The sequence below is a fragment of the Colossoma macropomum genome, unplaced genomic scaffold (genome assembly GCF_904425465.1).
Source record: "Colossoma macropomum unplaced genomic scaffold, Colossoma_macropomum, whole genome shotgun sequence".
NCBI lineage: Eukaryota > Metazoa > Chordata > Actinopteri > Characiformes > Serrasalmidae > Colossoma > Colossoma macropomum.
In genome coordinates this window covers 36,452,700-36,473,323 of record NW_023494799.1, presented here as the reverse complement: position 1 = coordinate 36,473,323, position 20,624 = coordinate 36,452,700, and the positions used below count along the sequence as shown (strand labels likewise).

General features: G+C 40.0%; 1 protein-coding gene across 2 annotated transcripts in view; it reads right to left on the bottom strand.

The window, feature by feature from the left end:
• Positions 1-20,474, bottom strand: part of mrvi1 (murine retrovirus integration site 1 homolog) — a 35,751-nt gene extending 15,277 nt beyond the window's left edge. For both annotated transcript variants that reach the window (XM_036586933.1, XM_036586935.1), the window contains exons 1-9: positions 20,242-20,474; positions 15,222-15,441; positions 10,145-10,251; positions 8,757-8,821; positions 8,159-8,332; positions 3,230-3,307; positions 3,059-3,114; positions 2,869-2,925; positions 1,347-1,772 (exon numbers count right to left, since the gene is read on the bottom strand). In XM_036586933.1, coding sequence (XP_036442826.1) covers positions 1,347-1,772; positions 2,869-2,925; positions 3,059-3,114; positions 3,230-3,307; positions 8,159-8,332; positions 8,757-8,821; positions 10,145-10,251; positions 15,222-15,293 — 1,035 coding nt within the window. In that variant the 5' untranslated portion in view covers positions 15,294-15,441; positions 20,242-20,474. The remainder of the gene's footprint in view (positions 1-1,346; positions 1,773-2,868; positions 2,926-3,058; positions 3,115-3,229; positions 3,308-8,158; positions 8,333-8,756; positions 8,822-10,144; positions 10,252-15,221; positions 15,442-20,241) is intronic.
• Positions 20,475-20,624: the final 150 nt, after the last annotated feature.

Here is a 20,624-nt window from a genome sequence, read left to right as displayed (position 1 = left end):
AACAGTGTAAAACTTTGGGAGTGTCTATTCAACATAAATGATGGAAGAAACTCCTGACTCTAACTTAACTTTGTGTAAATAGACCACAATATAGAAATATGTACACATATGCAGTTGTGACTGGCGTGTTTCTTTTTTCTGAATTTATACAAACACTATTTCATTTTATAGTAAATTTGTTTTGGCTAGTTTATGTTTATCAACAGAGGCCTACAGATGCAATAGTTACCTGCCTTATTACCCCACTTATCTGACTGTCACCTCACTGATCCCTTACTTTGCCACTACACACCCTTTAACTGCTGCTGCACTCAGCACTTTAACTTTAGACGCATACTTCGCACGATGTAAAGGTTACAGGCATGACTGTGTGTGTGTGTGTATGAGTGAGTGATGGTAGGAATGCATGTTTATTTTATTTTTTTGTATTCTATTTTATTTTATTTTATTGTATTTTATTCTATTCTATTTTATTTTATATTTATTTTATTTTATTTTATTTTATTCACTACATGTAAATGTTCTGTTTTGGCTGAGTTCTCCTGTTAAGCTGTCTTGAACTTTTGTTGTCATTCCACTATCCAGTATGGCCCAGTGGAGGATAGTTTCCCCCTTTAAAAAGGATTTTTGCTGATTTTTCAACATTTCTGCATAATGAAATATTTTAAAAAGATGTAAACAAAGTCATGTAAGTGCTGTGATGTGAAAGGATCCATTCTGGAGAAACTTACTGAGTCAGAATTGTTCACAGTGGTGGTGACAGGAACCAGACGTTCGACAAAGTTTAATGCCCCTAAAAACTCCCTCACAGAAAGTTATTACATGAAGTGGTCACAGATACATTGCCTGATGCCAAACACATTGTTGTATGATACTTTTTTAAATCGAATCATGGTAGAGAGGTACATGAAGGGCATGCTAAGGCAAAATATTAACCAAAGAAAAGTTATTTCTTTCTCATACACCACTATTTAACCTTTACCAACATTAGGTGTAGAAATTCAGAAGACATTTAGGTTCACTATGGTTGTACTAGACATCATGACCCCAGGTTCCTGTCACAACCATTGAAAATCATTTTGAGCTAGTAATTTCCTCTGCGATGCATCGATGCCCATCAAACCACTTTGAATAATATAATAACTTTAATATAATTATATAAAAATAATATAATAATTTTGATGATTAAGCTATCTGGAAATTTAGAAAAATCAGTGAAATCCTTTTTAAGTCATAGTTACTCTCAGCGTTTGCTCACTGGGGGTCTAGACCTGGATTTATGTGATGCAGATTAATGACAATGCGGTTTAAAGCCCCATATAAATGAACTGAATTGAACTGATTACCTCTCTCAGCTTGGACAGTTTCTGGACTGGAGGCACCGGGAAGTCCTTGTAGCCAGAAGATTTTAGTTCCGGGAAAGGACCATCCTCATCTCCTTTGGGCGCACCGTTCCTTACGGAGCCCACAGCATCCCAGGAGACGGCCCTCATAAGGGGTGGGAAGGCTCCAATGGTTTTGATCTCGGCCGTGCACGGCGCTTGCTGGGTGGGCGGCCGCGGGACGGGTTTGGCCACTCCGGTGGCTGGGGTCTGACTGTCTGGTTTCACTGAAGGTGGGCCAGGCTTCTTTCCCTGGCCGGGTTCTGTGCTGTCCTTCTGAGCTGTGATGGGCTCTCTAGCTGTGGCAGGAGCGGCATGGCGAGGAGTCAGAGTGCCAGAGGAAACCTTACGCTTCTCAGGTGGCTTCCAGTCCACAAGTCTCTTTAGACTCTACATGGGAGTGAAGGGGAAAGTTTAATGTTACTGAACACATACTTTACAACTGTCTTTTGACACTTAGTTACTGCACAGCGCTGCTGTGGGAACAAAACCTCAATCTCCAAATGGTAACTTTACAGGAGAAGAAAAAAACAACTTTACTTTTAATGTAAGTCAATGGAACCAGACTTTTTTCCAAGTCATTTTGGGCCATTTCTTTTGGTCCATTCTTCATGAAATTTACAAACAATGTAAAGTTCAACAAGCATTTTCATATTATGTCAAAAACAAAAAAACGACAAAATTAGAGATATGAGGTTTTGTTGTGAAAGCAGTGATAAATTACTGACGTTTTTGAACAATTTAATTAATCTCGGTTGCCATTGGTGTATAGTCATATGCAAATTAAGTTTTGTTGATTTTCTAAGTGAAAATAAGTAAATACACATAAATAATAATAATAATAATAATAAAATAATAATTCTCTACCGAGAAGACTCCTGCACATTTTAATTCACAATCACTGTTTATTTGTGGAATTTAACATATTGTGCCCCAATAAAAGTTGCTGAAAAAGTCATATTGAGGAGTGTTCCCTGTAGAAGACGGTTAATTAATTTTCAGTTAGAAAGTTAATTAATTTTCAATTAGAAAGTCAACAGAACATGTAATTTGACAAGGAGTGTTTAAACTGTTGTGTACAACTGTAAATGCCATGAAACCCTCTTATTATTTCTCAGTTTGTTCATTGAAACAAGCAAAGATGTGCTGTCGAAAGTGCGATCAACACCACATTCGTCTGTGAATCTTATTATCATTTGAATATAAAGAAAAACTGATGCGTGCGTAGTCACGACTTGTTTAAAGAACAAGGTCTGTTATTTTTTCCCATGTTTTTGTTGTTTTGTTCACATCAAAACAAACCAAAGTCAGTAGTGCAGACTCAAACTGAATGGAAATTTAACTCAACTATGTCATTATGTATTAAAATACATCATTACTTTAAAATAGCAAAGCAAAGTGACAGTATAACCCAAGACTTCTAAGGGTTAATAAACAAACAGTAATAGAAAGAGTGACAGAGACTGGCAAAATATAATTGACTGACCTCCTGGTCCGCTTTATTTACTTCTCCATGCTCACGCACAGCAGGCACCTCCAGTCGCTGACCATATAAGAGGTATACATAACAATGTTGGAGCAATGAGAGAATTGCTGTAGTCCATATTAGTCACTAATAATCACTAAGAAGAGATAAATATTGCATAAAGTGACATTACCAATCACAGATAACTCACCTGACTTGTACTTGAGCTTGTAGGGGGGCTTGGTGTGACCTCTATAGTTAAACCAGCTGCAAACCACAAAACAGAAAAAGAAGATCATTATTCTGTAGGTCGTAGGTCACGCCAGTGATGAACTTCCACACCAGTGATGGTCAGTGAAGGCGTGTAACTGTAAGGTTGTACCTGTTTGTGGGGGAGCAGAGGTGGAGCTGCTGCGTGAGGGTGCGGGAGAAGAGCCGGGAGTCGGGTTGGGTGAGAGAGCTGAAATCCAAACACACTTGTGTTAACCACGTTTGGGTTTGCACATGCTTCATCACATAATAATAAACAGAAAGAAAAAAAAACATCTAAATAAAGGAAGGAATGCACGTTTGGGTGAATGTTTGCTGTTCATAATGGAAATGAAACGTGATTCTGATTTAATTTCACTGAGGCCTATAATGTTAGAACTGAAAGCAGAGTGGAGAGTCAGAGTTCAGCAGAAACATGTAAGACAACCTCAAATCAATCCTGGTCATATTGAACATGATTCATCATACCATGCAATTTAAATGACAAAACTCGTGTAATCTTTGAAATAAGTGTAGAGACTTTTGCACACCTCTTCTGCCCCACACCTTCTGAGTTTTAATTATGCCCCTGTACTCCAGTGGGCATGAAATAATAACTACCCCCATCTCTCACCAAGAGAAATAGTCAGCCAGCTCAGAGCCTCTTCCTAATGCTGCATTTCACTCTGAAATACACCACAGCACGGACGTAAAATGCATTATGATGTCTGATTCACAGTGATTTTAAAGCTACACTATGTGCATTTGGGGATTTGGAGACCTCTCTGGTGGAAACGTGTAACTGCATGCAACGTGCAGAACATTTTGTAACACCGATTGTGCTTCAGACCGCTTCCCTGAGCGGATGAGTCTGATGACTGAGAGCACGCTGAAGGAGTATTCAAAGAACTCAGTCAAAACTGGTGAACGACACGGTGGTGAATGAATTATCTACTCTTGTCATCGTATTTTCATCAGTATAATGTTGACTTTGCATTTGCGATGTAAACACTGAGCTGGACATTCTTCTTGATTCTGTGATATTTAAGTTATAGAACACCAGAGGGAGTGTGTTATCGTGAAATAACATCACGGCTGTGATTTGGTCACAGGCACAAGCCGAAGGTAAGTACCGTAGATCATCCATATTTTATACAACAGTTAAATAAATAAAGTAATACATTAATAAACTGGGCCGTGAACGCGGCGTTTAATATGTTTTAATGTTCGCAGTTCCTTCCACCAAATTATAGTTCCTTAACAAGAAGCTTGCTGCTACGTCAGAGTAACAAACTCTGCTCACTCGCTGCACAGCCGGCAGTTCGTTCTCCAGCTCCACACAGACCAACTGACCGTTTGGGAATTTAGTGTCGTCTCATCTTCAGAGTCTGACCAAATCGGCTGTCGGTCAAATGTGATCTTAAAAGTGTCCATTTTCTGTTTGTGGCAAAGTAAGAAGTAAAAAGGTTCAAATGGCTTGAGCGTCTCCTACAGCTGTCAAAGTCGTTGCTTAGTCTCTCAGTGGAGTGATACAGTGTTTGTGAAATACTGTGATGTTATGGTGAAATAACAGCGCGGTTAGAGCGCTTCTCAACCAATCAGCTTGTGTGGCTGGAACTAACTGATGTATAATAATAAATAGGGATGTATGATGTGGCCCAGAAAACACCTGTGAAATCCAATCTGACACTGCTGGCTTTAAAATGTTTATTTCGTGCTGTACAGGGAGACTGGCAGGCACCATGTTTTAGCGTGTTTTCACTCCTGACTCAGTAGCGCTACTTTTCTTTGGCAAATTTAACAAAAAAATGTAACATATTGCAGCTTTAACTTCTGGTTGCTTGGCATGTCCTTCTCTGACGTCTAGGCTGGACCATAAAGTATGGCCTCTGCTTTCACGTTCTTGCCCCTCAGTGGTGAAACGGGCTTTCTTTTTAAGTTTACAGTACCAGTCTCTCTGTTCTTTCCACCATGAACAAAAGACTTACCTCTTCAAACAATACTTAGGGCAGCACACTCTGATATTATCTGCACTTTAGTTTTATGCACTTGGGTTTTCTGCACTTAACGTTTGTGTTTATGGTTGGATTCAGGGACTTTGATTATCTTTGTAGTAGATTACATTGAAGTAAGCCATAATAAGGCTTTTGTCTTTTAGGTCATGAATCCCTGCAAATCCTCTGGGTATTTTGTATCAGTTTTAGGGTGTAAAAATGCATAGTGACATTGTGATATGAGACCATGTGCATCATGGAGAATCGACATTCTGTTAATTATGGTATTGAATGCACCTGCATTGTTTAGACACCAATCAGAGCCTTACTCCAGCACTCCTCAGGGGGCCCTAGGGAAAAGACAGGAATGGGGTCCCCGGGATGCATATTTTTAAATTAGTTCATTTCTGTGGGTTTTTGTCCCACAACAGTACTTTTATATTTGACTGGCCATTTTCCAGCCTCTCTTTATCCATTAGAATGAACCTTTTAACTCCTTGAGACCTCCGGTGGTTCCAAAACACACTTTGTCATATTCTTTACTTCATAACTTTCATATTTCATAAGCTTCATTCAAAAGCTGGGTGTCATATGGGAGCTGTAACTGTCTTCTTTCCAGTCAAATAGATGGGTGATGTAATTTTAAACCCTTATAATAAAAGAAGCTGAACTCAAAATTTTTTTTTCTACTGAAAGTCGACCCATTTTTCCACAAATCTGAGCTACAAACTGGATCTCAGATGGCGTCTCTTCAGTGATCTGCTCTGTAAAAATTATTTTTATAAAATAATACAAAGAGCGTCTAAGATTTTTGGCTTTCAGCAGTAAATTGTGAGCATATAGCAATATGTGTATGATCATAAAACACATGTTCTGTTCATTTGAAGGGGAGCTTGTACAAAAACAAATACCTAAAATTTACATTTATTTCATGCAGTTACTGAATAATTTGCCCTTCGATTTGGGCCTGTAAATTCAGATGGAAAACCGAAATATACCCACGAGCATAAGAGGTTTAATAAACCTGTTGACTGTGCCTTTAAGATTGATATATGTAAATTCTGTTCTGATTGGCTGCCCTGTATTGCGTCTTATTCACTGGGCTGAAACACTCCTTACAACTTCAGCGTGACTGGGTGGGGCTAAACAGCTGTTGGCTACATGGGCAGATACATGTAAATGTAAATGAGTTGGGTTTTTAATGACATCACAAAAACAATGATTTAAAAATGGGCTGTTTTTGCAGCTTAGGTTTTGTCTACATACTAAATAAATCTATTTTGTTTAAAAAAAAAGGAAAAGTTTGGTTTCCCTGACTTATATCTAAATATTTTTTACTTGTTTCAAGTAATTTTATTATGTGAAATTATCTCATTATATTAGTGGATAATTGAGCTTGTTTTAATAAATATGCAAAATTATCTGCCAATATCGTGAGAATTTCACTTAACAAAATTACTATAATAATAATAATATCAAAAATAATAATTAAAACAGCAGCAAGTAACAGCTATTTCTGATATATATATATATATATATATATATATATATATATATATATATATATACACATTTCAGAAGAGGTTATTTAACATCAAGACGTACAGTATATCTAATCTATGTCTTCATGGGGGCCCTGGGTGGCTTCCTATCTTTGCCTAGTGCAAAGATGAGCCCTGGCCCTCCTCCTGTCTCCCAGCTCAAGTGTTCTTTGCAACAACATAAATAAAGTCATTTTTCTTCATTTGAATTTTGCTCAAGTCTGAAAGGTGAACCCAGCATTGTGAATCTTTACACCCCAAACAGCTCCAACTCATCGCACATTTTGCAAGTTGGCCTCAATAAGAGCTTCTGCTGAAGGAATATAAACTACTTGGGTTGCCACCCTGAAAAGTCCAGGTTTTTGGTGGCTCTCCAGGAAAAGTTAATTCCATTCACGCACACACAATGTTCAGGAATCCACGCATTTTCATATTTCTCATTATGATTAAACTGCTTGTTTCTATCCAGGCAAACCATTTGTATACAAAGAATGGGTCTGATTAGCTCAGATTGCACTCTGGATAAAGACAGCTTTTTGGGAGAGGTGCACTGCTGGCGACATGTTTAGGCACTAGACAGCACTGCGGCAGGGTAACAGAAGATTAGGATCTCCAGCTGAACTGACATCTAATCACCTTACACTGTGTAGTGGGCACAGCTGTCCACCTGCTGAATGCAGTAAAAATGAAGCCACTGATTGAGTGTCCAGGAATTTAATGGGGCTGAAGTGGAAACTCTAAAACCTACATGTAAATTCAAAGCTGGGCAAAGCTGCAGGGCACATGTTTAAAATTACTTAGCGGTGTGAATAATGTGCACTTACATCTCATAAAATAGTGTGCAAAGGTTTGGGTGCCTTTGGTCAAATTACATGTGTTGTTGATTTTCTAAACAAAACTAAGTTAAACATCCTCTACAGAGACACGTCTGCACATTTTAATACACAAATACTGTTTCTTTGCTGAATTTAACATGTTGGGAAAAAATAAAACATAAACTGTGAAATGCAGAAGTTTTAAATGTCTGAACAATTAATTTTATTTTATATATTTTTTCCAATATGCTAAACTCAGCAAAAAAAAATAGTAATTGTGCACTAAAATGTGCAGGAAATTGCTATATTTAAGTTTGTTTTCCTATAGAGGATGTGTTATTTTCATATAGAAAATCCACAAAATGTAATTTGACTGGGGGTTTTTGCATGTGACTGTTCACGACACCATCAGTCAACCAAGAAAGTGTGAAAATGTGTGTGCAATGACAGCAGCATTTGGCAATGTCAGGTCACAGTAGTGACCTTTGAAATGCACACTTTCAAAATTCTGCCTCAATTTGCGCTGCATGTTTCTGCATCGTTCAGTTTTTCTTATTTCTCTGATTTTTACTGCGACTCCTGAATCTTTTGACTTAGTGCTCCAGGTGCCCCAAAGAAAACACTGGAGGCCTGTAAGTTTGAGCTGAGTTTAGAGTTTAGAGGAAGAGCTGGAGGCCTGTAAGTTTAGAAGTCCATTTAGAGCTGGAGTTACCTGTGGGTGACTCTGTGAGGCTGCAGGTTGATCGTCGCCCCCTACGGGTCAGGAACCGATCACTCACTTTCTTTGCCTCCTCCAGCAGCTCCAGGTTTTTCTGCCGGTCCTCCTCCGACAGCTGTATCTCCGGGAGCTGATCCTTCACCAGGTCAATCACGTGGCCATCATTATCTGAGAAGCACACACACACACACACACACACACACACACATGGATACAGAAATCCCACACACACACACACACACACACACAGATGTAATCTATATCCTCTTTTCTTAGCTCAGCACAGGGCATTATGCCAAAATAAACTGTAATCAAAGCAAAATTGTCTCAGTCCCTCAAATTTTGCGTTCCAAAATAGCCTCACAAGTAGACCCCCATGTTTCTGAGCTCTATAATGACCAAATTTAGACATTTACAAGACCCTGGTACAAAATAGTGCGTGCTGAAGTCATAAATCAAAGAGGATTTCATTGACAAACCTAAAAGGCCTTGTGTGTGCTTCGCTAAACTGATCGTAAAATACAGCACACAAAACTACATATTCTGCATGTCAACACATGGCAAACTCTGGGGCTAAGCTTGAGTAACATACCTACTGTAGTGATGGGCCCTGAAGAACCAGCGTTCCTTGACAGCCGAGGTCTAGGACTGTGCGGCCTGAGACAGCAAGATAAAAAACACAGATTAACACATTATCTGTGTAGAGTATTGTGCAAAAGTCAGAGAGCACTTCAGTCAAATGCAGTCAAAATGTCCCTCACATACAAGCTATTCATTTTTCAGCGTCAGGTGAAAAGCAGAAAACACCTTAATACATTAGATCTCAACGACTAAATATCCCTTTTTCAGTATTCAGTGTTCACCCTCTGCCTTTCGTACATCTTCCATGCTTTTCAGGAGACTTAAAATCTACAGGGATATTTTTCCACAGTCTTACAAGTTGGTTGGTTTTCTGCTTTTCACAATCTAAGAATTCCAAACACATTCGGTGATGCTGAGGTCTGGACTCTTGAGTGCTCAGTCCATTGTTCTGAGAACACCAGCAGCTTCTTTGTTTGTTTGACTTCCTTTTCTGTCTCAAAGATGAAAGCTTTAAATGCTGTTAATCTGAAGGGGACAGGGGACAGTTTTGGTGGTCTACTAGGTCTTTCGCGGTTGGTAGGAGTCCTATTTTCTCCGTATTCACTTATTTTCCTTCCTCTTCTGTGGAGCCTTGCTGGTGACATTGCGTATAAATAAAAGCAATGCATGGCCACAACGTATTAATGTACGGGAATAAGATCCTAAAGTGTGGCCACAACTTATTAAGGTGTGAGATCATGCCTTATTAAGGGGGCAGTTCTGGGCTGGAGGTTGGGGAATCAGCCTTGTGACCAGAAGGTCGCCGGTTTAATCTCCTGAGATGACAGTTCGTGACAATAGTGCCCTTGAGCAAGACACCTAACCCCCAACTGCTCCCCGGGCACCTTGGATAGGGCCGCTCTGGGCAAGTATGCTTACTGCCCCCTAGTGTGTGTGTTCACTAGTGTGTATGTGGTGTTTCACTGCACAGATGGCTTAAATGCAGAGGTGAAATTTCCCCGTTGTGGGACTAATAAGGGTCTCTTAATCTCAAAGCTGTGGTCACATATTAATTATCTCATTCTCACACCTTACTAGGTCGTGGCCATGCATCTTTATACAGGACGTCACCAGCAAGGGCCCCATACTCTTCTTTATGCACGTGGATTATTCTACATCTAACCTCCTCAGAAATATCTCCTGAAAAATTAATGCATTTTTAACTGGAATAAATGAAGGGGGGTCTCTGACTTTTGGACAGTACTGCGTATGTGAACCCAGGAAGGCTCATGCCCTGATACCCTTGTCATTCCCACTGGACATCGGCTGAATAAATGTTGCACTACTTGTGAAAGCAATGATTTGTTGAAAACAATGTTCTTTACTGGAATCAAGCACAAATTTGAAAGACAAACAAACCTGGTTTTCTCCAGTGGACGTGGCTCTTGTTTGCTGGTTTGTCTTGGCAGTACAATTGCAGGGGGAGCAATAGTCACATTCACTAGCTTAGTTTCAACAGGGATGTACTGAAAAACACAGAAACAGACTTAAAGAGATAGCAAAATTGCACAATTCTCTCATTACCCCAAAAGTAGATGATAAACCAAGATATGTACAGTGTCCAAAGTTTGCCTCTTTAGTTTTGCACTGGGGCTACAAGGCTTTTGAAGCTTACAAGCAACAGAAGCCTAAAGCCCGGATTACATATACAATGCTTTATTCTTCAGGCACCAGAATATTTAGCTAAAGGTTAAAGAACCCATATTCTGTTTTTTTGTGGTTTTACGTACCAAAAAAAATTGTCAAATCACTTTTATACCACCATTTTCCAGCCTCTCTTTGTCCTTTAGAATTAAGCAGGCTCTTTCCATTATTGTGCCTTTAAGACTGATACATGTAAATGATCTCTATTCTGATTGGCTGCCCTGTTTTCGAACATGTCTCATTTGAAAAGCAGTCCAGGATGAAACACTCCTTGTAACTTCCACATGAATGGGTGAGGCTAAACGTCTGTAGGTTGAATAGGCAAATATATGTAAATGCTTTTGAATATATGTATATTATATGTAATATATGTAAATCACCTCATAATGTTTAAAAATTTCAGCAATGTAAGTATAATATGAAATAAAATAGTACATCAACATTTTATTTAAAAAAAAAAACTTTAGGAAAATTCAGTTTTCCATGATATGGACCGTTTTTAATATTTCCTAGAAGGATGGGAGGCAAATGACACACTTCTACTGTCCAACAAAGAAGGCCATTGCCCATCTCGGGCTCATCTTTCTAATGTGGTTTATGTGGCTGGCACGTCATGCATCACCGTCTTGATTAGAACATGCACACAGCAAAGGATGAAAATTATCCGTGCATCCGTGTTTTCAGTGGAAAACCACAGCACTGAGAGCTCTCCATGGTTACAGCTGAGCGGGGAACATAACAAATGTCCAAAACGTTCAAAGAATTTATGGGAAAAAAAAAACAAAAAAAAAAAACAGAAGCTTGGTGGTTATTTCAGGAAGCATCAGAACATGGCCGGTTTCAGAAGGTGGTCCATCAGCCGCAGGGAGATTTTCCATCTGCAACAGGCTTTGCTCGAACGTCTCCAGAACTTCCACAGAATGCTCTAAAACTTGGTCTCCTGAGAGCCGCTGCACAACATACACACGGGCTCGTCCCACGGGAAAACAGCCCGTCTGTAATCACATCCTGCTCCCATCATGAGATTAGTCTTTGTAACAGTCCATAGTCGTTTCCTTCTGCTTCACTGAACTCATAGCAACTGCTTCTTCATGATAAAACCCATATTGTACTTATTTTGCTCCCTAAGGTACAGTTGAAACATTTGTGTGGTTTTATGTACTAAAAAAACCTGTCAATTTATTTTTACAACATCATTTCCAACCTTTCTATATCCTTTAGAATAAAACAGGCTGTTTCTGTGCCTTTTAGACTGATATACGTAAATGATCTCTGTTCTGATTGGCTGCCCTATATTACGTCTCATTCAAAAAGCAGTCCAGGCTGAAGCACTCCTTGAAAGGGTGGGGCTAAACTGCTAAAGACAGATTAGGTCAGGGGTCGGCAACTTGCAGCTCTTTTACTGCCCTGTTGCGGCTCCACAGCAGAATTAGATTTGTTGGTAAGAATAAAATAATCCTCGTCTTAAACGCTGGAGTTAATGTCGAACTGCTAATTCACCCTTTAACCCTGAAGGTTGGTGCACAGACTTAGCAAATAACAGACAACAATACCAAGCTAGTGGCTACTGAAAAGGCAAAGATAAAGATTTAAGATGAACATCGATAATATAGAGACAAATGGACTTATTTGCATTCGTAATCACTCAGCTGGTTTCCTGATACGTTTAATCTGCAATGAGAAACTGTCAAACTCTAAACAGGCGTGAGGCTGAAGTCAGCTTCTCATTTGAATTTGTCTCGTTCCACATTAAACGAAGCAGCAGTTACATTCCAGCACCTCAGTCACCGTTTAAGGTGTAACGAGAAAATGCGAACCAGAAGGTGGGGAATGAGAAGCTGAATTCAGCCTCGTAAAAAGCTGAATGTTAAGAGACTTTTTAGAAGAAATTATTACACTTTTGAAGAAAAGTTTCCTGCCGGAGATGCGAGAAAATCAGCTATAGGTGGCCTAAAGCTTAAAGCAAAGTAAGTCTTCGTTTTCATTTATAATTTTTAGCCTTTACTAGCACATCAGCGCATACTGAGACATATTTACAGCCAAGACGGTAAAATGGACATAAAATGCTGTGGCTCCCAAGGTGGTTTGATTTTTGTTGAAAAGACAAAATGGCTCTTGTCAACATTTGGATTGCTGACCTCTGGATCAGGCAGATGTATGTAAATGCGTTGGTTTTGGTGACATCGAAAAAGCAATAAATTTAAATAACTTGGTTTCCATATATGAGCACTGTCCTCTAAAACGTCTGCTATATTTTCAGTTCTCTATGAACTGGCCATCATTGCTAAAGATCTACAGTGTAATACAGTACATATTTAAATGATACGTCACAGCAAATAGCATAACGCTGCTGTAATGCAGCAGTAAGAGTTGCTTTTATTTGCTTGGCCTGCACTCTGGGATTAGATTTTCAGAGTTTAATATGGTCCTGCGGCAGAGTCTTATCTGGGCCCTGAACTTTATGAGTGTCTGTGTGGGACGTCTCTGCTCTCTCAGCAGAGTATCGCAGTTGCTTTAATGAAACAGCAGAGCGTAGCAGGCTTTGATGTCCCAACAATCCTTGGTTTCCAAAAAAGAAACAGAACAGTCAATCCTGTCTTTTTCCTGGGCCTCTTCAGACAGTGCTATGGTTTTAGTCACTGAGACTATATGACAGAGACAGCTACTCAAATAGGAAAGCGGACATTATAGGGCCTAATAAAAAGTCCTTCAGAGCTCAAACCAAAACAGCTAGACTCTTTGGTTAAGGAGTCCAGGTGAGCTAATGGCTAAAAATACAATGTAAGAACCCTATAAGTACCAACAAGCACTCTCAATGAACTAGCAGGAACAAGAAGTTACTGGAAAAGGAACAAACTCTTTCCTTACAGCAACACTCACTGGTGATGAACGTGACTCACAGTGAAAACAGCTTCAAATCAAGCTTGAAAGATTAATCATAAGTTATTTTTGCTGTACAGCAAGATGCAGATCCTAGTGCTACTCTAGCAGCAACGGGAAATCAGCAAAGCTAACATAAGTAGCTATGAGTTGCCAGATTTCAGCGTGTCAAAACCTGACAGCTGTAGATGCAGGAAGGGTACAGTGGCAAAATGATGTCTTACCATGTTTTTGTCTTTAGTTTTTGTCCTATTTGAAAACACTTTGATAGTTATCTGACTTGTTTTTGCATTTTTTATCATACTTGAAGAAAACACACATATACATTATATATTAAACTCGTTAGATGCTGTACAAATAAATTTTCCAGTCAACTATTTGTTCTGCCATTGAAAACTTTGAGGTGAACAATCTGTTTATTCACTCTGTCCTCTGTAAGTTAACTGATGCATAAGATTAAGACGCCTATTTAACAACTTTTGGAAACTGAGAAATAAGAGGTTTATCCTGAACCGCACCAACACCCAGCGTAACTGTACTAAATACAAGGTGGTTCAAGAAGATTCATCCGATTTCAAAATGATGTATTTCACTTGTAAATCATTACAGAACAATGCAGTGAACTGTAAATGGTTTAAATGAGCATAAAGTTTATTATGTAATTTTACAAGGTCTCAGTATGAACCTCCTCCAGCTGTACGGACAACATCAACACCAATAATAAACAAATAAACAAATAAACAAATTCATCCCATACTCGATTGAGCATGTCAGATGTCACTCACGGCTCTTTCAGTGCGATTTCAGATCATCCAGTGTTGTGGAACCAACGACGAACGCTCTGAGCTGTTGGAGGTTCTCTGCCGATTAAAATCACACTGCACAGTTATGACGGATTCACTCTTATTGAAGTGGAGAACGCAGAACGCTTTCTGCTCAGGGGTCAGAAACTCTATGACCCCCTCTTTTAATTGGATTGTGATTGGTTCCTAGGCGCTTCACGGTTCTAAAAACATGGCACTTTGAAATCGGATGAATCTTTTTGAATCACCCTGATAAAAATAGTAATGGCACCATTGATGGTGCACTAATTTGATGTGCTAATCAATACAGTACATGTACATTGAAATGCAGCCGCAGAACGCACCTGAGCCTGAAAATCTCTGTGCACACGTCCCCGTGCAAGACTGCAAGCAACAGAGAGAGTGAGCGAGTGCTTCAGAGAGAGAGAGAGGTGTAATGACAGGACTAGAACAGCACGTTATTTAGTTCAATTCAGGGGATGCGTTTAAAGTGAGATTCTACTAGACATTTTAAGACTGGATAGCGATCTTTCTGGACTGTCTGGTCCAAAATTGGACACCTGGCAACCCTGGTCTTTAATGTGCATCACTGTTGTTGTAGCAAAACTCCAAAATGGTCGCTTTACAGGAGAAAGACACAAAATACAAAAGGTTTTATTCCAAGTGATTTTGGACCATTTCTGTCAGTTCATTCATCAGGAAATGTTCTCACAATGTAAAAGACGGCAGGCGTTTTAAAAAAAAAACAAAGGTTATGTGATTTTGATATGACATCATCATACATTTCATGATTACATGAATTTAATTTCATGATGATATGGTCCAAAATAATACTCTTGAGATAAAAAGAACATTATTGAACATCAAAAACTTGTTTTTTGCTTCTCCATTAAAGTTATCATTTGGAGATATGACAGTGACGGTTTATAGTGTAATAATATAAAGTAATCAAAAAAGGATGCTTCACTTTCTTCCTACCATGAGCACTGCATTTGTGTGTGATAAGGAGCAGAGGGAGAAAGTGGATGGTAGAAAGTGTTCCAACTCGTCAGGATTACTACATCCCTACATGAGGAAACAGGTGTAGAGAGAGAGGGAGGCTCACTCACGGTGGAGGGCGAGCTGGAGGAGCTGTCCATCTCTTCCGGAGAGTCCTCCTCCTCTTCAGGCAGGGTGGGCATGGCGGGGGTGGCCGAAGGGCGAGAGCGGGTGTGAGGGAAGATAAACGGTGTGTGGGACTCTGGGCACAACAAGGTGATGAACGCTGGGAGAAGCTCGCTTAGCCGCAGACCCTGAAGAACCACATACAGCTGAGATATCCTGCCCCGACTGCAAGACAACATCAAACACACATACACGAGTTAATATTACTGTTTCTATAATACTTTGAGGACCTATCGTAGGGCAGTGTTCATAAGGCTGCATGACACCTGTGTAGGCCTTTCAGGACAACTGCCATAGACCTACATAAGCACTTATAAATGCTTACTCCAATATTGCATTGTCTGTCATAAAGGCTGCTTTTGTCAATTAGGTATTCAGGTCTTTGATCTATTTAAAGCCTCTCGTTTACGTTTATTTGTAGCCAATCAATAAGAAATATACACCGTTCAGGCATAACACTATGACCACCTCCTTGTTTCTACACTCATTGTCCATTTTCTCAGCTCCACTTACTGTATAGGTGCACTTTGTAGTTCTACAGTTACAGACTGTAGTCCATCTGTTTCTCTGCATACTTTGTTAGCCCCCTTTTACCCTGTTCTTCAGTGGTCAAGACCCCCATGGACCCACACAGAGCAGGTACTATTTGGGTGGTGATCAGACAAAGCAGTGCTGCTGGAGTTTTTAAACACTGTGTCCACTCACTGTCCACTCTATTAGACACTCCTACCTTGTCAGTCCACCATGTAGATGTAAAGTCAGAGACGATAGCTCATCTGCTGCTGCACAGTTTGTGTTGGTCATCCTCTAGTCCTTCATCAGTGGTCACAGGACGCTGCCCACAGGACGCTGTTGGCTGGATATTTTTGGTTGGTGGACTATTCTCAGTCCAGCAGCGACACTGAGGTGTTTAAAACTCCAGCAGCACTGCTGTGTCTGATCCACTCAGACCAGCGCAACACACACTAACACACCACCACCACGTCAGTGTTACTGCAGTGCTGAGAATGATCCACCATCCAAATAGTACCTGCTCTGTGAGGGTCCATGGGGGTCCTGACCACTGAAGAACAGGGTAAAAGGGGGCTAACAAAGTATCAGAGAAACAGATGGACTACAGTCTGTAACTGTAGAACTACAAAGTGCACCTATATAGTAAGTGGAGCTGATAAAATGGACAATGAGTGTAGAAACAAGGAGGTGGTCAGAATGTGATGCCTGATCGGTGTATAAATGGCAGTGCCAAAATTTGGATCTTCAGTGTTGCTATACGAAGGACCGCCACTTTAGAGGTCAACACAGCCAGAACAGCTGTGCTGCTGGTCAAGGATGCAAATTAATGTGTCAGAAATTTAAACCTGATGCAAAGTTTTGCACACAGCATTTATTCACAGCTTATTATGAATTCCATTGAAATTAATACAGTACATGGTGACTTCAGCCTGGTGATTTTCCTGCTCTCCACCTGCTGCAACAGCTGAGTTGAATCAGGTATGTTTGAGCAAGTAAATGACCAAACCATGCAAGGATAAGGTCCTCCAGGTATTGGACACATCTAACCTCAACAACCCCCCCAAAAAGAGGGAGAGAGAAAAAGCAAAAAAACATTTTTCATCACGGAGACCAGTTGTATGTCCCCACAATGTCAAAATGTTCGTGTTGTCCCTCATCTTGGGGACAGTTCATCGTCACAGAGAACTAAATGCCTGCACATACGCAACATGTCAGGAAATCACTCAGCAGGATCAAGCTTAATCAAGATTGTGTGTGGTATGAGATTTGCCTACAGATGGTCGCTGAGGGCAATGTGTCCATCACAGGTCTTGTCCGCTGCCACCCCTTTGCATTTTTTCTTTTATCGCCGAGATCCATCTCCCTGTATCTACCAGAGGGGCCTGAGAGGAAATGTTTTTCATCTCCCTTCAGCAAATACCGATTACATTTCAGATACTGGCTGTACGTTAAAAAACTGAGTGAGCGTTTACCAGTGGTGGACGAAGTACACAAACCATGTACTTGAGTTAAAGTAGAGATACCCAAGGTAAAATGTTACTGCAGTAAAAGTAGAAGTTCCTCCCTTTAGACCTCCACTTGAGTAAACGTACTAAAGTATTTGCCTTCAAATGTACCTAAGTATCGAAAGTGAAAGTACCAAAAGATGAATTATGGCTCTAATTAATCCACTCATTTTAGGTGAAAATATTCTAGTGTCACTCTTGTGACACCAATATTTTAATAGAATGTCATTAATTAGTGACGCTGATGTCTATTCAAATTATCAAAAGCAGAAAACACTGAAGGCAGACAGTTTCCATTAGATTTATTTCCAACTTAGTTACAAGTTTAAGTTTAATAAAAACTTTAAACTCAGGTTCACAAATGAGTTTCCTTTACTAAACTGCATCTGTAGGTCTCTGTTCATAAACATAAACTAGCAAAAACAAATTTACTATAAAATGAAATATTGTTTGTATAAATTCAGGAAAAAGACACGTCAGTCACAACTGCATATGTGTACATATTTCTATATTGTGGTCTATTTGAACAAAGTTAGGTTAGAATCAGGAGTTTCTTCCACCATTTATGTTGAATAGACTCTCCGCAGACTTTCCTCTAGACTTTTACGCTGCTGCACTGATGTTGAACTGTATGCTTGCACTGGGTCGGTTGACCAACAGGTCAAAACAAGCTCAAAACAAAGTGACCGCTGTGCCCTGATTGGTGTTCTTACTTTGCGCTTCTTTCGTTTTGACATGTTATGTTTTTATGCACACATAAACCACAAGGAATGACAGATTTCTCATAATGTAGCGGAGTAAAAGTAAAAAGTCACCCAAAATAGAAATACTTCAGTGAAAGTACAGATACACAAAAAAACTACTTAAGTACAGTAACGAATTTCGTTACTGTCCACCACTGGTGTTTATGTGCATGGGATTTAAAAAAGCCTACAAACATCATCATTCAACTGATCTTCATCATGACAGGGTCAGTGAATCCTGAAGAAGATTTAAAAACCCATAAACAAGAGCTACAAGAGGGAGGCGAGCAGAATGATCATAAAGCTGCAGTTATAATGTCGTTCATCTCACTCATGCATCAACAACTTCATTAAAATATGGCTGTTTCAGCTGAGAAACCCATCTGTCTGTAAAAGTTAGGCAACAGTACGGCTTTCTTGGAGTTGGGGGATGAAAGAGCAAGGCCAAGTTGGGAGACTGCTTCATGCTCCCTGAGGAATGCATTCCTAATTCCATTAAATCTATTCTCATTTCGTCCGAGTTCTACAAGAAGCTATCTTTGGCTTCATGTTAACCCAAACAAAGCAGGAGACACTGTTTCTGTGTTCTTAGGGATCAAAATAGATGGACAGAATGATAAAAAAACAGTGAGCGAGAGACACAGAGAGAGAGACAAAGAGAGAAAGTAAATGAATTTCCTGTAAGAGAGAAACGTCTTGTGATGACTGACTTAAATATCAGTCCAGGCTTCACGATTCATAACTGTACAATGCAAAATACTGTGAGTGAATGAAAGGTCAGCAATGACACAATCATAACGCCAGGAAATCAAAATGTACATCTAAAATGTTTGGAAATGACAGACCAGCGAGTAACGTTCCTATTTCCTTTGAGCTGAATCAACAAAGAGTGATGGACTGGAAAGATATCACTACATCAGTGCCTGAGCCAAAGATAATAATGTTAGACAAGCTACCGATGAGAGGACAGCGGGCAGAGACAGTGCTGTATTTTCTGACCTGAAGTCATCATCACTATTGCTGCAATGCCTAACTTTCCCCTGCTTTGCTCCTCACTGACCCTCTCTGTTCTTTTCCATCCATCATCCAAGTGGGCTCATACTCCTTCACTTTCCTCAACTAGGGGTCTGGGGTGAAACCTGAAGCCTAGCTGAAATACATCCCTTAAAAGGAGAAGCTGCACTTCAGAACACATTCTCTGCAGACTCAATGAGATATAGGCATATCCAGCCTGGGTGGGGGGCATCATACCATTAAGTCCCCTTTTCAAACAAAGATATTAATAATTACCAAAGGCCTGAAATCAGGATTTGGTGAGGAACGTGAAGCATCTCTGTTAAGGCTTCTTATCGCAGCGGAGCTTGAGTTCATCTGCTGTGTGCACATAATTTCCGGTCAATCGCAAAGCTAATTAAGAAGGCAGCTAAGCTGCTGTGCAGCAGGGTTGTTGTTTGTCTGATGACAGATAGAAGACTGACCGGAAGCCACAGAGCTTTTGGTGGGTCGGTCTTATTCTGCAGGCTCTCACAGCCTTGGTAGAAGGTTTTAAAGTGTTCATCATTTTTAACATGAAATATAATGTGGGGTGTCAAACACAAGGAGAAACAGCAATGAAGTAAGCAACTTTTGAATAGAAAATGCATGCAAACTAAGTGAAATATGCACAGTTTTTACTTTAAGATTAGCTTTTAAAATTAGTATTTGTTCATTAAAGCTGTGGTATGTGAGATTTGGGGATTTGGAGACCTCTCTGGTGGAAATGTGTAATTGCATGCAATGTGCTGAACAACATTTTGTAGCATGGGTTGTGCTTCGGAACCACTCCCTGTGTTGGTGAATCTGATGATTGCAAGCACTTTGGAAGAGAATTCAAAGAGAACTCAGTCAAAATTTGGGGAGGCATGTGTCTTCCAGGGATGTTTAAAGTGAAATGCTTGCCAATTTTATTGTACCATCATCAGCTTAAGGCTAATTTTTGAGTCCTAAACATCGAGTCAGACCCTCTTTTTAAGCTGGGCATGTGATGTTAATGCGTAAAGATGCATGATGTGGTCCGAAAAACTCCCACAAAATCCAGCCTGATGCATCTGACTCTCTTTTTCTGACTCAGTAATGCTACTTCTATCAATTTCAACCAAAAAAATTACACAGTGCAGCTTTAATTAAGCTTAAATAATGCTTTCCTAAAGACACCAAATACTGACCTTTAGTGTTCCAGTAGAATCCGCAGTCTGTGGTTGACAGGCTTGGACAGAATCAGTCTCTGGTGCCTCAGAACTTTGCTCCTTTTCAGATCCTAACTCTGCGGCTTGACAAGTCCAGCTTTTCTGTGGTGCCTTTAAGATCTCGTTGTTTCTTGTGTCTTCTTGCCTCCTCCCACTGGCTTCTGGTTCCTCCTTGCTGCTTCCACTGCACTTTGAAGCACCTTCACTCAAACTTAGGTCAGTTGTATCAAAAGCACGTTGCTCTTTTTCTGAAAGTTGTCCTTTTTCCACATGCTCCGAGATTCTACTCCCTCCACTAAGCTCTAATTCTGAGCTTCCAGAACTTGCTGACTCTTCTTGGCTCCTTCCACTGTCCTCCTGCT